This window comes from Chamaea fasciata, unplaced genomic scaffold (assembly GCF_029207755.1).
Source record: "Chamaea fasciata isolate MVZ Bird 193981 ecotype frontalis unplaced genomic scaffold, bChaFas1.0.hap1 SCAF_8, whole genome shotgun sequence".
Classification (NCBI taxonomy): Eukaryota; Metazoa; Chordata; class Aves; order Passeriformes; family Sylviidae; genus Chamaea; species Chamaea fasciata.
Window position 1 is genome coordinate 2,521,478 of NW_027094093.1, and position 15,921 is coordinate 2,537,398.

At 54.0% G+C, this 15,921-nt stretch overlaps 1 protein-coding gene across 1 annotated transcript; it reads right to left on the bottom strand.

The window, feature by feature from the left end:
• Positions 1 to 1,249: 1,249 nt before the first annotated feature.
• On the bottom strand, positions 1,250 to 11,208 carry ASB18 (ankyrin repeat and SOCS box containing 18). The gene is made up of 5 exons (XM_066189225.1): positions 10,968 to 11,208; positions 9,919 to 10,186; positions 2,911 to 3,409; positions 2,246 to 2,359; positions 1,250 to 1,435 (listed from the first exon to the last, which is right to left on the bottom strand). The coding sequence occupies exons 1-5, from the start codon at positions 11,206 to 11,208 to the stop codon at positions 1,250 to 1,252; spliced, it is 1,308 nt and encodes a 435-aa protein (XP_066045322.1).
• Between the last annotated feature and the right edge of the window lie 4,713 nt (positions 11,209 to 15,921).

Sequence of the window (15,921 nt, forward strand, 5' to 3'; positions counted from 1 at the left end):
ATTATATTATATTATATTATATTATATTATATTATATTATATTATATTATATTATATTATATAGATTTTAATATTATATTATATAGATTTATATGATTTTTTAAAAATTTTACATTAAAAATATACTACATACAATTTTGTGGGATTTCCTTTTTTAAAAACAGCCAACCAAACCCAAGTGTAATTCAGCCTTGGGAGGATTTTGGGGAGCACCGTGGCATGAGGACAGCTGCTCTCCCAAAGGACACTCGTGTGCACATCCTTTGGTTCAGGGGGAATTAACCTGAGGCTGTGGGGAAAAAACAAATCCTCGCTCCTCCTGTCACTTTGGCCAGGTCACTGTGGGAAATGCAAACCCAAACTCCACCATTTGGGGTTTTCCAGCCCCTGGGGACAGTGACAGGCCCAAGGGGTATGGGAGGGGCTGGTGCATCCCATGGGAGCTGGGAGATAAGAGTTGTGTCACCCTCCTGCAATGGGACAACCACAACATCCTTGGTGACTCCTACATTAAAAAAAAAAAATTGAATTTTAAATCTGTTTAAGGGTCTACATTAATGCCACTGGACTTATCTCATTTTTCATGCTTGGCTGGACATTGCATCCCTGGCTCCCAGAGCCCGTGGAGCATGGCAATAGGGAGGAAAAAGGATTCTTCCCCTCTCCCAGCTTCCACCTGCTGCTTCCACCACTTCCCTGGCCCTCCATGGATGAGGAAGAGCACTGCCAATCCTGCCCCGTGTTCCCAATGTTTTGTGCCTCTCAGGGGGGTGCCCCATCCCAAATCTGTGTGACCCCTTCGTGACTTCTGTGGCTGTTTGACTCCGAGCTTTGTTTTGGTGGGGATTGCTGGGGATTCAGGGAAAACCCATCCTGGCTGAGATTTATCCTGGGGGATTTGATGCTCCCCTGGGCTGGTTTGAGTCCCCTGGGCGGGTTTGGGTCCCCTGCCCTGTCCTTCCCTTCGCACACCTGAGGAGCCATCGCTGCTTTGCAGGCATCCTCTACAACGGGCGCTATTCCTACCAGCCACTAATCATTTCATTACTCTTTATAATCTGTTTAAAGCACAACTAGAAGGGAAAAGAAGCAAAATCTGTACAAATTTCCAGACAAAAGCAGGTTTTAATCCTGCTGTAAATCCCTGGAAAACAGCCATCCGCCACAGAAAGCTCTTTGGCTTCCCCTGGCAGAAAGGGATGCTCCCGTGCTCCACGGGAGGGCTGGATTTGGACCTGGATCTGCTCCCTCACAGCACCACTCCTTGGGGCTCCAGCAGCAGGAAATCACGGAGAGCCTCGGGCAGGGGCAGCAGGGGGATGAGGGAATGGCAGCGGCTCCCGAGGTGCGTGCGGACGGCGGAGCGGCAGAGGTGCTGCAGGCAGCGGGCAGAGCCCGCCAGCCCCAGCAGGGACTCGTAGAAAGGCTGGTGCTGCTGCAAAGAGAGGGGCAACACCGCCGTCACACACCCGGGCTGGGTCTGTTCCCGGCTCCCAAAAAAGCTGGAGGTGTTCAGGGATGAAGATCTAAGGGAAGGAGGGAAGAAGCTCAGGTGTGGCTGTGGGTGGAGGGGGGCAGGGGTTGACACGGCTGCTCAGGGAAAGGGTGGATGAGGAATTCTGGAATTATCCTGTGGAAGCACCCTGGGGAGAGCCAGCCTTGGGGAGGATGCAGCAACATCCCACAGAAAGCCAGGGTAGAAGAAACTCTGTTCCTGAGACAGGGAAAGAACGCAGGTTTGGGCTGTGCAGCCTCGGCCTTGCCTTAATTCGGGAAAAAAAAACCCTTTCTCCCTTTCCCAGAATGAGCTGCAGGCTTAACTTGCGTTCCAGCTGTCCCTCACAGCCCGTGGGGCCAGGAGCCATCCCAAATCATCCCAGAGCAGGCTGGCTGTACCCGTTGCACGTCCAAGTAGGAGCCTTTCCACATCAAAATGAGTGGTGTGGGCTCCTGCTGGGAAGCGCTCTGGCCCCAGGGTCACTTCCAGAGGCTGAGAGTGGATTTTAGGGCAGCTCAGGGCAGGGATATGGGGTCTGAGGATGGTGAAGCTGAAGGGATGCAAGCCTGGAGGGATCAGGTGGGTGGTGCTGCTCTAGGGAATATTCCTTTTGTTTTTTCCCTCCATCCAAGTGAAGTCTGGGTGGGGGTGAAAAGCCAGTCTGTGGGGAAAATAAACCCCTGTTCTGTAGGGAAAACCCCTCCCTGGGTCTCAGCCAGCCCTGCCAAAGCAGCAGTGCTGCCTCACCTGGAACACCTCCTCTGGCACAGCCTCGGCCCACTCCTGGGACACTGGGATTTGAGAGTAGGAATTGAAGAGGACTTCGATGACCTCCGGCACGGCCGCGCAGGATTTCAGCACCTGGCCAGGGACAGTGGGAGGGCTCAGAAAGGCCTGGAGGGGGACAACATTCCCTTGCTGCAGCCAGGGTTTGTCCCACCCCACCACACTCCAGGCTGGGATAACCCCATGTCGGGATCAGGCAGGTGTGGGGTTTCTCCTGGCGCATTTTTGGAGCTCTTGCTCCATCCGTGGAGCAGTGGGCAGTCCCGCCCTGCTGAGGCACTCCTCCCCCTGGATGCAGCCCTTGCTCCGTATTTACATTTTTGGCTCGTGCCTGACGAGGCAGGATAATATTTTCTTTATTGTTTGATGTAAAATCAATGGAACGCGGAGCCATGAGGCAGCTCGTGTGCCAAGCCTGTCCCTGAGGGGAAAAAAAAATCCCTCTGAACCACGCTGGCTCCATCCCACCCTTCCGCTGGGCCTTCATCTCCATCACCCCCCAACCCCACAGTCCCCTCTCCCTGCCTGCACCGGGCAGCTCCCCCAAATCCTCCGACCTTTCCATCCCCAAACCCCCCCACCACGAGGTGTGAGTGGATCCCCGGGCGCCGCCCTGGGGCCGCTACCTTGACGAAGGCAGGGGGCCAAATCCTCTGGGAGCCGTGGTTGAGCAGCAGCTGGACGGTGACGTGGGGATGCAGATCCCTGTGGGAGGCAGCTCCCCGCAGGGCCCATCCCAGCGGGGACACGCCGTCGTAGTCGACGGCGTTGGCGTCGGCGCCGTGCCGCAGCAGCAGCCGCGCCAGCCCCGCGTTGGCCGCCCCGCACGCCCGGTGCAGGGGTCTCCTCCAGCTCTCGTCCCGGGCCTCCACGTCGGCGCCGTGGGCGGCCAGCAGCTGGAACAGCTGCAGGGAATCGTCGCCCGGGCCCGGGGGCTGCCCGCAGAGGATGCCCAAGGCCGTCTCCCCGCGCGCGTTGCGGGCGTCGACGCGGGCCCGGCGCCGCAGGTACAGGCCGGCGTGGCCGCAGAGACGGTGCCGGGCGGCCACGTGCAGGGCACGGTCCCCTCCCGCCTCGGTGGGCAGCTCCAGGGCTGCCCCGTGCCTCAGCAGGAGCCTGGCACACCTGCAGGAAGGGGGGGTTGACCTCCATGGGGGGGTTTTAGGGGCAGGGTGGGCTGGGGCCGTGAGGGTTGGTGGGGTGGGAGGTGGTGTGGGGTGAGGCTGGAGCTGGGGTTGTGGCGCTCGAGGATTTTGGGAGGGAGCAGCACAGGCTGGGCAGGGTGGCACTGCGCCCTGACGCTCTCCACAGTGAGGGCAATGGTGGATTGGGCAATATCTCCCTCTGCCCCTTGATCAGCATCAGGCATGGAAGGACTGTCCTTAGCCATCCCGACCATCCTTGACTGTCCTTGAATACCTCGACCATCCTCGACCATCCTTGACCATTCTCAACCAGCCTTGACCGCCTTGATCACCCTTGACCATCCTCAACCATCCTCGACCATCCTTGACCATCCTCGACCATCCTCAACCATCCTTGACCATCCTTGACCAGCCTTGACCATCCTTGACCATCCCTGACCATCCTCAACCATCCTCGACCATCCTTGACCATCCTCGACCATCCTTGACCATCCTTGACCAGCCTTGACCATCCTTGACTATCCTTGACTGTCTTCAACTATCCTTGACCACCCTGACCATCCTCAATTGTCCTTGAATACCTTGACCATCCTCGATCATCCTTGACCATCCTTGACCATCCTCGACCACCCTTGACCGCCTTGATCACCCTTGACCACCTTGAATGTCCTTGACCATCCTCGACCATCCTCGACTATCTTGACATCCTTTGACCGTCCCTGACCATTCTTAAACACCTTGAACACTCTAGGCCCACTTGCTTGGATATAAAAACAGATTTCCCTTCTCCCTCTGAGGGAGCCCCAACACCTGTGTTGTGCTCCTGGTCCAGAGGATTGTGTTTTCGCAGAATCAAGGAATATCCTGAGGATCACAAAGTCCAAGGGAGGAGCAACCTTTCACCTCCCACCGCCTCTTTAATTTTCATTCAATGCCCTTTTCTTCCAGCTCAGGTATCACTGGAGCCTTGTGTGAGGTTCTGGGCTGACACAGAAGCAGCACAAGGGGGAGAGAAGTCCCAGCCTGATCCCTCCAGCAGCAGGGATGGGGAAGAAGAGGAACCTCAGGGAGGAATGACAGCACCAGGATATTGCTTGTTCTTCCTGGCCCAGGGAAATGCTAACATATGTGGGGAAAAGACAAACAATAAAATAATGAGATAATACCACGAATAATGTGCTGGACTTTCGTGGGCCTGCCTCCCCAAGGATTAGGTGGGAGGTGAGAGGATTTTCACTGTCCTTGGCAGTGCAGAATCTACAAACACCTCCCTGGGCTGCTTTTCCCCATGGATCTCAAGCCTGGGTTTCAAAAAATAAAACCCCTGCAGGATCTTTTTCTGCAGCCTGGGCAGGTGTAATGCTCCCAGAGGCGCCAGCCCTCACCTCAGGCATCCACCACAGATGCTCTGCTTGGGGTGTGGTTGTGTAAGAGTGGGTTTAGGTGGGGTTGTGCCATTCCCAAAATCCTCAGGTCCTTACTTTGCAATTTCATTTTTTGCTCCAGGATGCTGAATCCCCTTCTCAAAGAATATTTTGTCTCCCTGAGGCTTTTTTGGGGTCTTGCTGGCCGCTGTTGGGGGGCGGGATCACTCAGACACTCAGTCTCTTTCATTGGTCTTGTCCATCCTTGTCACCAGGGAATTTGTAGCTCTGATTATAATTATTCTCTTGGGGTCTCTCTGGATTTGCTTAATCCTGATGTCACAGGTGTCTCTGGCACCCTAAAATAATGCATTCAGGGCAAACCAAGGGATGGTTCTGCAGGGAAAACTGGGAAAGAAAAATATTGCTGACTTGGCTGCAGAAATACAGCAGCCTAGCCCGTGAGAAAGATCCCCTTTTGTTCTGTTTTCCTTCATTTTTTTGGGGGTAGATGATGCTTAAAGCATTCCCAGGCAAGGAGGCAGCTGTGCCTAGAGACCTTAGGCACAAACATTGCCCTGGTTTGGGCGGGAAGATTTCCACCTGCACAGGCAGCACGGAGGGATTATTCCCCTGCCTTTAATTTCCAGGTGAAGAATGGATCACCCAGCAAAGCCAGGAGCTGCATCCAGCCCAGCATCCTCACTGTGCCGTGGGCTCTATCCCCCACATCCCTCACTGTGCCCAATTTTCCCCTTGAATTCTTCCAGAGAATTCAATCCTGGGAGCTCAGTTCCTCTTGGTCTCCTGCTAGACATCCCAAACATCCTCCCATGGAAATGCCATCCTTCCCAGAGGCTGCAGCAGTGCAGGGTTATTCTTTTTGCTTCTCAGGTTCCAAGGCTCACTTGCTGGAAGAAACCCAAGGTGCTTTATGCAGAATTTTCCCCCTGGGTGCTCCTCCCTTTGGCACGGAGGGAACGTTGGCAAGGAGTTATGAATAAAGGGTGATCTCTTCCAGTGAGTGGACAAGGTGGGAGCCTGGGAGGAGCATTTGCCTCCTGTTTGGATATCTGGGCATCAGCACGTTCTGGGGTAGACGCTCTGTTAACCTTTAAATCCTCGGTTCCTGAATTCACCAGCTCCAACACTACCCCAGCGCTTCTGGCTTCCTGTGTTTTCATTCACACCCTGGTTGCTGCCGCCAGATTAGACTAAATTCCCAATACAAATCCCTAAAATAAATGAAATAAGACCCAGGGATGGCTTGCTGCTTTTTAAAGAGCTCCTCTCCAATTTCCTGGGAATACTGAAAGTGTGTACGGAGTTCAGCTTTCCATTTATCTCATCAGAAATTCGGTAGCAAAACACGTACGCTTGTTTTCCATCCAGCCCGGCACCTAATTTTGACTAATTTAAACCCACTTCCAGGCCATTCCCAACCCATTTGCAGGTGCTGGGTGATGTCTCCTTGCTTGGGCAAGTCACTCACTAGGAAATTTGGGGTGAGAGCTGCTAGTGCTCCATCTCCGCCCTGCCCTGGGCTGCTGGATCAAATGGAAAGGGAGAAAATTATTTGAGATTGATTTTTTTTAAAAAAAAATTTCTTTACCCATCAGAAAATCGGGGCAGGATGTGCCCATTGCCCTCCTGAAGCCAGGATGAAAACCACCCAGGCTAGGAAAGCGGGATTTGTTAGAATGGGATGCGACGAACAACCAGCAGGAGGAGCAGGAGATTGGGGCAGCGGAGGCCGGAGGAAAATTCCCGTCCCAAAAACCCACTTGGGCCCCAGTTTCCTTAAGGAAAATCCTCCTGTTTGTTTTTCCCTCCCGTCCCCGGGGTCGCAGCGAGGTTTTTCTGTAAAAGCCCTCGTTTTGTCACGTCTCAGAGAGCAGGGCCAGGCCTCGGGCTCTGCCCCGTGGCTGCTTTTGGGCTCTTTATTTCTTGGTCAGGACCCGTTGAGGAGCTGCTCTTCCCCAGCTCCCAAAATGACGGCCCCAAACGCTCCGAGTGTTGTATTTAGCAAGGCGAAGCAGAGCAGAGGGTGAGGTTTCGCACTGGATGATGCTAAACGCCGGCTTTTCAAATCCCTGGGCTTTGTTTTCCCTGCAGTGCTGCTCATTCCCCGCAGCCACAGGGGCAGAGCGTCCAGGATGGTGCTGGAATAGCTGGAGGGTGCCTGGGGCCGGCTGCAATGGATCAGCACCCATTTCCCCGGCATTTGGGAGCCTTGTCCTGACCCTTTCAGGCATCTTGCTGCCTTCCTGCTCAGCTCCTGTTCCCTGCTCGTTCCTCCCACCCTGTCCCCGGCGGCCCTGCCCCTCGCTCCCTATCCCACTGCTCCTTGCATGGAGCCCCTTGGACGCTGCCTGAGCTCCTGCATTGACTCATCCCACCTTTCATCCCCTGTCCCTCAGCTCTGGGGGCTTGGAGGAGGTTGGATAACTCTTGCTTCCAGCTCCCAGGGTGGAGGAAGGCTCGGAGAAGGGAATTGCTTTGCCGGGTTGCAGGGGGGACATCTCCTTGTCCCATCCCTTGGCTTCACAGAGCCCTGCTCCTTCCGTGCAAGGCTGGAGAAGGGAAATTCCTCTGCAGGCAGGCTCTCCCTGCTCTCCAGGGAAGCCTGGGACGTTCGGGGAGATCTGAAGGAGGACTCTGCAGATGTTCAGCATCCCTTCCTCCCGTGATGGGAGGCAGGAACCGTGTCCTGCATCCCTGCCAGGCGCCTTCCCACCGCCCCGCGCCTGCTCTCCCCTCCCCGCCGCCGCCGCTGAGGCTCTTCCTCTCCCCCTCAATTATTTTTATTTTATTTTTTTTTCGGGGTGCCAATAAAGGCAGGCGCCTTTAATCATCCCCAGCTTTAAGAGGGAAAAGGGAGAGCGCCAGGGAGAGAGTGCAGTGAATTTAGAGACTCATCTTACCCCACCATGTTAATTATCTCGGCTGTAAAAAAGAGGTCAAGGAGAGGAACTCTACTAAATAGGCCGACGTTGGCATGAACAGCTCCTAAAGTGAAGAAGGTAAGACTGAACTTTACTGGAACTTTTTTTTTCCCACCTCTTCAAAAAGCTCCTAGATTAAAGCTCTGATATCCTTTTTGTTGAAATCTCATGGATTCTGAAGCTCAAATGGCTGGAAGGAAGCCCAGATAATTTTTTTTTATCCCAGTCACTGAGAGGCTCAAAGGTTTTAAGTCCTGCCCCCATGGTGAATTGCCGAGTATATGGGAATACAGAAGAACCTGGCACATAGGTGTTCTGGCCATTGTTATCGAGAGGGAGAAAAATAAAATAGCTCTCTATGTAGGTCAATGACCTGCTCTTTGTTGTCACTAAAAAATTAAGGATGACCTAAAATCTACTACTCAACGAAAAAAATAATAAAATAAAAAAAAAGGAGGCGAGGTAAAGTAGTCTCCCCCTAATCAAAGAGGAAATGTTTGTGTTACCCAAAGCTTGACCTCCTCAGTCTCTAACTTTAGCAAAGTCTTTGCGATTGAAAAAGCAGTGGTCGAAACCTCAAACCCTGTCTGAAATGTCTATTAATTTTTGATCTTTCAAGGGAGTTGGCTCAGTTATTGTAGAAGCCCCCGTAGCGCCGGGCGCCGTCGTTAAGGGGCTCTCAGCATTTCCATTATAAAGCCCCAATATTCCAGGGCTTGCAACTCAGCTGTTGCCATGTCGGGGCTGTCTGATCCCCTTGGTGGCTGTGCTGGCTCACCTGCCATCGCTCTCCACCATGCAAATCAGTGAGAGCAGCTCTGGTTTTTTAATATATATTTATATTAAATGGTGGGGCTTTTTTTCCCCAAGGTCGGAAGCAAAACCAGGGCACCTGGACCTCCGTGGTCCAGAAGATCCTCTGCACGCCCTGGGTTGGTTTGGCTGCCACATCTCTTCACGGGGAGGAGCCTAAAATCAGGGAAGCACTGGGGTTTTAGGATGGGGCTGGAGGATGAAATTTAAGGTGTAAAGGGAGCTCAGGTGAAGGAGTTAAATCCAGCTCTTGCTCATCACAGAGCTGCTTGTAGCATCCTCCCTTTCCCGTTCGGCTCCTTCCAACACTCAGGATGCCAGTTGGATTCATCCCCAGATTTTTGGCCGAACCAGAAGCTGATTAATGTTTGATTTTTGGACATCTTGGGGAGACTCTTAATGATAAGCAGGGATCAAGTCTTTCCCTCTCTGGCTGCTTCCCTTCTCGAGAACACCCTCCCTGTGTCATGGTCCATGAGATGTTGGAACCTCGCTTTCACCACCTGCTCCCAGTTCATCCTGCCTGCCTGGAGGGGAGAGGATTGAAGCCAGGCTGGCTTTTCAGGGAAGCTGGCAGGTGATGGAATTCACTGGGGCCCTAAGAAGTTTCACCAGGGTAATAATCAAGTGGCTGAGCTCTTTATAAAAAAAAATGAAAATATCCTGATTCCGCATGTCCAAATGATCTAGGCACATAAAATCCCACGGAAACATATTTTCCTGTATTTTTCCATGGTTTTCCAGGCAATTTTGATGCTCATCTGTGTGATGCTGGTCCAGGGTGAGATGTAGATGCACACGGATGAGTCTCAGCCCTGACTATGAACCAAGGTGGATCTGTACGTGGCTTGTGTGGGCTGAGGGGGTGGGAGCACTGCTCCACACCTTATCCTGGACAAAGTGTGCTGGATCTGGGACGCACTGACTTTAGGGGGAAAAGTCAGGGAAGAGGAGGAAGGAAAAGCTGAGGCTGGGTTGCTCCTGTCCATGGGAAGAAGACTAGGCTGTGCAATGTGCCTGGCACCGAAATGTCCTTTTTTTTTTTTTTTTTTTTTTTTTTGTCGTTGCTGTGGTAGTTGGGAGATGTGGGAGCACGCGGGAACCCTTGCCATGGATCATGGCATCTCCTTTGCTTCCCACAGGCAAAACTCCTGGGCTCTGTGCACAGGGGACGCACAGCGAGGTTTTCACGGAATCCCAGAACGGTTTGGGTTGGGTGGGACCTCAAAGCCAAACTCATCCCAACCCCTGCCATGCCCAGGGACGCCTCCCACTATCCCAGCTTGCTCCAAACCCCATCCAGCCGGGCCTTGGACACTTCCAGGGGCAGCCCCAGCCCTGGGATGCCCGTGGGTCCCTCTCCTTACCTCAGGGAGCCGCGGGAGGTGCAGAGGTGCAGCGGGGCCGTGCCCTCGTCGCTCCGCAGGTTGGGGTCGGCCCTGTACTCCAGCAGCAGCTCCAGGCAGTGGCTGTGTCCCCCCTGGCAGGCCTGGTGCAGGGGTCCCCGTCCCCCCGGGGCCAGGTTGGGGTCGGCCCCGCGGCGCAGGAGGTGGCGCAGGCAGTCGGGGTGGCCGTGGCGGGCGGCGAGGCACAGCGGGGTGCTCAGCTCCCGCCTCTCCTCCAGCGCCCACAGCCCTGTGGGACACGGGAACGGGGTGACACCCCGGATCGCCATCCCCTGCCCACCTGCCTGGGGGCTGAACCAGCTCCAGACTCCGCTTTCCCCGTTTTTCCCTGGCAGATTTATGTGGGCCACAGGGGCTGGCTGCACTTGGTGGCTCTGACCGCAGCTGGCAAGAGGGGAAGCAAAATTCCCTCGTCCTGGTGTGTGCTCATCCGGGAGCAGGACTTCATGCGGGACCAAGCGGGCAAGCCAAGGCCCTGCTGGCCACCAGGACACACAGTCCTGTGTGGCAGGAGCTAAAAGGCAGACCCTGAATTCCCTAGGAAAGGAAAGGCTGTCTTTGCTGGGACGGTGATGGAGGGCTGGGCTTGGGATCGGCCAGAGCGAGGAATTGCATTTCCCAGCAGCTCCAGGATCTCCTGGACCATCTCCTGAGCACGGTGCTCCATCGCCTTCATCACCCCAGGAGGTACCAACCGTCCTGAGGGCATCTTATCCCCCCCAGATAGGACCATGAGGAATTTTGGCCCTGAGCCCTCCTGAAAATTAGACACAGAGGGTCTAATCCCAACCTGAAAAAATCACATGGATGCACAGATTTTCCACTTCCACTGGGTTAGTACAGTGCTGTAGAGACTATTAAAAGTGACGAATATTAATGGCCAGAACTGTGGGCTAACCAGAAACCTTGGGAACACTTAAGGCACCTAAATGCACTGCACCTCTCCTGTTTAGGGTTCCTAAATACCCGTAGTTTTCATTTTCCTGGCCTGGCCTTTAAAGGAAAAGTACCTGAGAGTCCATAAGAGGCTTGGCTTTTCACCTGCCACTCCAGCTCATTTTTACTGATCTCAAAGACCTGGTTGACATCCTGGTGGTATCGCTCAGTCAGGACCTGGAGGCTCCTCAGGTCTCCCGTGACCAGGGCTGTGTAAAACCTGGCAAGGGGAGCGTGAGGTGCTAAGGGACGCTCTGGATCCAATTTGGAGGAAATCCTCAGCTTGGCTGTCACAGCTCCTGGTGGCTCACTCATTCCAGTGCTTCCTGGTGTGCAGGTCCTGGCTGGGGGCATGGCCAGGCTTTTACAGTTCATTGTTTCCATCCTCTTGGCTCATTGTCTAATTATAATCCAGTCCAGGCTCTGTCGTGGAGTATTTATAACTCCAGAGGCGTTGGAGCACAAAGGACACGGGGTACAGTGAGGGTCAGGTGGTCACCAGGCCATGCTGCAGCAGCAGCACCTCTTGGATTAAACTGCTGGATTATTTGGAGGCTCCAATTTGGGACTGAGGTGTTTAGGCTGGGAGGAAAACAGTGCCTAGTGTTTAGGAAACAAAACAAAACAAAACAAAACAAAACAAAACAAAAATTAGTCGCCTGCTGTCTGTCCATCCCCAATAACTTTATTTGTGTCCTCTGAGCTCTGGGAGGTGTTTTTTTGTGTGTGTGTGTTTTTTGTGGGTTTTTTTGTTTGTTTGTTTGTTTTTAATTTTTGGGTTTTTTGGGGGTTGTTTTTTGGGGGTTTTTTTGGGGTTTGCTTTTTTTTTTTTTTTTTTTTTCCTCCTTTGTTGTCTTTTTTCCATGAAGTTGCTCATATGAGATTCCAGTCTTGTGGTTGCTCTCTGGAAAAATCCGGGCTACATGTCACTGGCCCAGCCTGGAATGTTGGGATGTCCCTCCCCGCAGGGATGCAAAGGCCAGGCAGGGGCTTTGGCAGGGGAAGCTGCTCTCCCAGACAGTGCCTTGTATAGGAGAGAGAAAGCACCCAGACTCTGCTGCCATTGCATGCCAGCAGAGCTTTCCCTGTTCCCACTTCCCTGAGGCTCCTTTCCTCAAGGTCACCAGAGAAATCCAAGGTGGGGACGAGAATAGAGATTGATGTCTCGTGGCTTGGAGCCTGGGGGTGACAAAGCCTCCCCCTCCCAGCCCTCCCACCCACCTCTTTGGGGAATAAACCCAAAAAAACTGGTCAAAGCAGATTTTGGGATGTCAAACCAGAGCTGGAATGCTGCACGGTTCCCTCTGTGTGGAGTCAACCCGAGGCTGGGAGAGAGTTTTGGGATCTTCCTGGGGATCCTGAGCATCCCTGGGTGAACACCGCCGTGCCGCCAGAGGCACCTGAGGTTCCTCTGTGTGTGTCCTCAGCATGGCTGCGGTGACATTCTGGCCCTGCAGACTGTGGAAGAGCATGGAGCCCCACAAACTCCACGGTGTGCCCATGCAGGGTGGGGTGTGCTGGGCTAAGGGGTCCTTGGTAAAGGTCCCCCCCCTTTAAGGGCGCTGATAATGGGAACCAGCACTGGGAGCTAATCTGAAGCCATCCTAGGCGGTGTTCCCTGCTTTCTCCTTCTTTTCCCCTTTGTCCCAAGGCCAGCATTCCCACCTGGCTGCCCACGACCTCTCCGTTGGTTTGGAGGCTCCAAACCCCCTTGTTTTTCTCTCTGCTTTTACCACTTGTTGCTGCTCTGCTCCCCCCAGCCTTTCTGTGCCCAGTTTCCCCTCTGGTATTAACTGCACTGCTCTGGCGTGAAAAACACCCTCGTTATCCCCTGGGCTCCTTCAGCCAGCACAAGAGAAGGTTTGGAGATCCAGGGAAGGGCACACACAGGGATCGTTTACCTCAGGAACTTGTCCCAGAGCCCTGGCTGGCTTTTCCTCTCTCATTAGCAACCCTGGAATATTTCTGTGGTGACGTGGAGGAATCCTTGCTCACGCCAAAGGGATCACCTTCCCCCGGCAGGGATTACCTCCCTGGGTAAATTTAGCGGGGAGCCCAGACCTTCTGGGTCAGACCTGGGCTAATTTCGCTGGTGGGTGCGTGTCTGGCACTAAATTGCCCTTCAGAGCGTTGAAACACTCCGTGACCCTTCTCCATCAGCATCTGTTTGCATACGAACACTCGAGTCTGGGCCAGGATTGACTCGTGGCTGAGGGAGGGGGTTAAAAATAGCCCGGGACAGCCAGAGTAGAGGGAAAAGGTGCCCTTGGCACACAAAACCCCGGAGTCTGAGCTCCTGCCGGCCAAGTCAAGCACCGTTTCCACCCAAGAGCGGAGAATGATGTCGGGATGAATCGATGCTGCTCTGGATTTAAGGGGAATGCGGCTGCACAGGCAGGTGGGATTTACTGCAGAGAGGAGCCAGGACAACTGTGGAACATCCTGGGGTTGGCCAGGAGCCGGGGGACAACCCCCTGGTGGGGTTTAGAAGGATAATTGAGGGTGTTTCAACTGCTTGTAAAGCACTTGTTGCCCTCAGGCAGCGAGTTTGTGTTGTGGAGGAAACCCCCAAGCTGTGCTGCAGGGCCTTGGGCATCACAGATTCGGGATCTGATCCTGCAAGAATTAAGCCTGGGCTCATCCTGCCGTGTCCTCACTTCAGCAGGGATGCCCCTGCACAGCCCAGAGTCCCGAAAAGGGGTGAGAGTGAGCACTTGTAGCCTCGGCCTCATCGATCCCCAGCGCGGGGGGAGCATCTCCACCTTCTCCCCGTGCCCGACTGTTTGCAGAGCACACCTCATTGAACACAACATTAAGCATTTCCCTTCCTCAGACGAAGTGTGTCTATTAATAATGCCTTAAATTGCCTGCTCCAGCTTCCCATTACCAGGAAAACTCATTCCTGGCACAGGCAGGAGCACAACACAGCAGCAGCAGAAGGGTTTAGAGAGAGCTTGCTCCCCCAAGTTCAGCTGCCACGTAACTCAGTCCTCACTTTGGGCAGATCTCAGCCCGCCTGGTTCCCAAAACCCCACGAGGCTGTGTTGGAACACCCAGATGTGCAGAGCTCCTGGCACCACCACCACCACCCTGATTTACAGCTGCCCTCTGGCAGCGGGGAATGGCATTATTATTATCATTATTATTTTTCCAGGGAAATTTCCAGCGCGGTGCAGGAGCCCACGGCACTGCCTCCCCCAGAGCGGCGGATTTAAACCTTGCATCCCCTCCCAGCCCCCCCAAATATCTCAGACAGGGTCCCTGTGATGGCTGTGTGCCCCCACACCCCACGGCTGTGGGGCTGAGGGGTGGGCAGGCAGGATGGCCATGCCACCACTGCCCGGAACCTACCTGGGAGCGATGTGAGGGCAGCTCTCCTGGGTCACTCATGCCCCCTGGATCACCATCCCTGGCCAGGCAGAGGGAGCTGTGAGGCTCAAGGTCCTCTCTGGGAGCCAGGTGCCACCTTGCCAAGAGCCAGCCTGCCCCCAGCACGTCCCCACGTTTATATTTGCAGCTCTCTGTGTGACAGCACTGCCCAGTTATGCGGGTTGGGCTGTGGGATGAGCCCCTGCCAGCACACACGTCCCTGTCCCTGGGCCTGGGGAGGGGGTCGTGCCTTTAACCTCCCCTAAAATACTTCTGCAGATGCTGCTGCTCAGCTCTTCTTTAAAAGCTGCAGCCCCGGTGAAATATAAACTTGTCCCGAGGCTGCATTGATTTTGTCCAGCTTTTATCGGAAATTAGATGATATTTAAGCATTTCTCTCTAACAGCTCTATATAATATGGAAAGGTCCTCTGCTACAGTTAGTTTATAGGGGCCCATCTTTGTCAGATGTAAATAATTCAATAACCTTCCCCCCCCCCCCCCCGAAACTCTTTCCAGTTATAACGGCACTATTTTCCTTTTTTCCTCCTTTTCCTATCAATTATAGTAATAAATAATAAAGAAAGCTCTTAGCTTAAGTAAAAACCCAAGGCTTCCCTTCTCCCCACCGCCCTGCTGAAGAGCTGCAGCTGTGTTAATTATCCCCTAGAAATTCAGTCCTGGGGCACATCCTCTTGTAAAGGTGAAGGGGAGCCCTCCCAGTTATTTAACCCCTGAGTTATGTGCTCATGGAATGTCACCCTGTGTGCCAGGCTGGAAAAGCAGCTCGGGCTGACCCTCCATCGCGTGTCTCCCATACAGTCTCAGGATTAGAGGCTCCTTGTAGGGTCCATATTGTGGGATTTCCTCCTGGGATGGGAGACCCCAATCTGTCATTTGCCTCGTGTCACCATCACCACGCACAGACTGTCACCTAAGAAGGGTTTTATAAAGGATTACAAGATGGGGACCCAGCCCTGGGCACGTCAGGACTCAGATCCTGGTCCTTTTCCCCCGACTGGTGGAATCTGAAGCAGATTCACCCCATTCCCTGGCTGGAATTGCACCACTGTCATCACTCTGGGAGGTGAAAACAGAGGAGCTGGACGGCCACCACGAGCTCCAACAAGCCCTCGACTTGGTTTTGTGTCATCCCGAGCTGTTTTGCTCCTGAGCACAATCAGTTTTTGACACCTGAAAGCCCAGGTAGTTGCGGAAGTTATTTATGGGTTGGAGGATGTGCTTCCCGAGCACACCCTAACCAGAAAGTCGTGGAGATAATTGCTTGCCCTCTGGGATGCAGAAGAACAAACCCAGCCATTCCTTACTGCCCACAGCCATTCCTGCGGGATTGATTTATCCCTTGCCACTGGACACCTCTGAACTTGGCCTGTCAGTGTTAATTAGTGAGGCCTTGGCGCGGTTCGTCAGGGCTCCCCCCTCTCCTCGGAGCAGCTGCACTTCCAGGAGGGAACCACCTGGTTTGTGCTGGGCTCTGCCCCCATCCCTGCCCCTCTTCCCATCACCTCTGGGGTGAGGGCTGCAAATCACGGCTTGTGTGGTGGGAAGAGCAGCTGGCTCTGGGATCATCTGTCACGGCAGGGACCTGTCAGCAGAGTGTCCCCACGGCCATCCCGAGCTGAGCCCCAGCCTGGACCTG

Bases quoted from the DNA above. Each gene is read 5' to 3' on its own strand.
- ASB18 (XM_066189225.1), bottom strand. From the start codon at position 11,208: ATGAGTGAGCCACCAGGAGCTGTGACAGCCAAGCTGAGGATTTCCTCC. The intron at 3,410-9,918 runs GTAAGGAGAGGG...CCCTTCCTGCAG, and splicing joins ACCTCCCGCGGCTCCCTGAG to GTGTGCCAGGCTCCTGCTGA. The intron at 2,360-2,910 runs GTAGCGGCCCCA...GTCCCTGGCCAG, and splicing joins GGCCCCCTGCCTTCGTCAAG to GTGCTGAAATCCTGCGCGGC.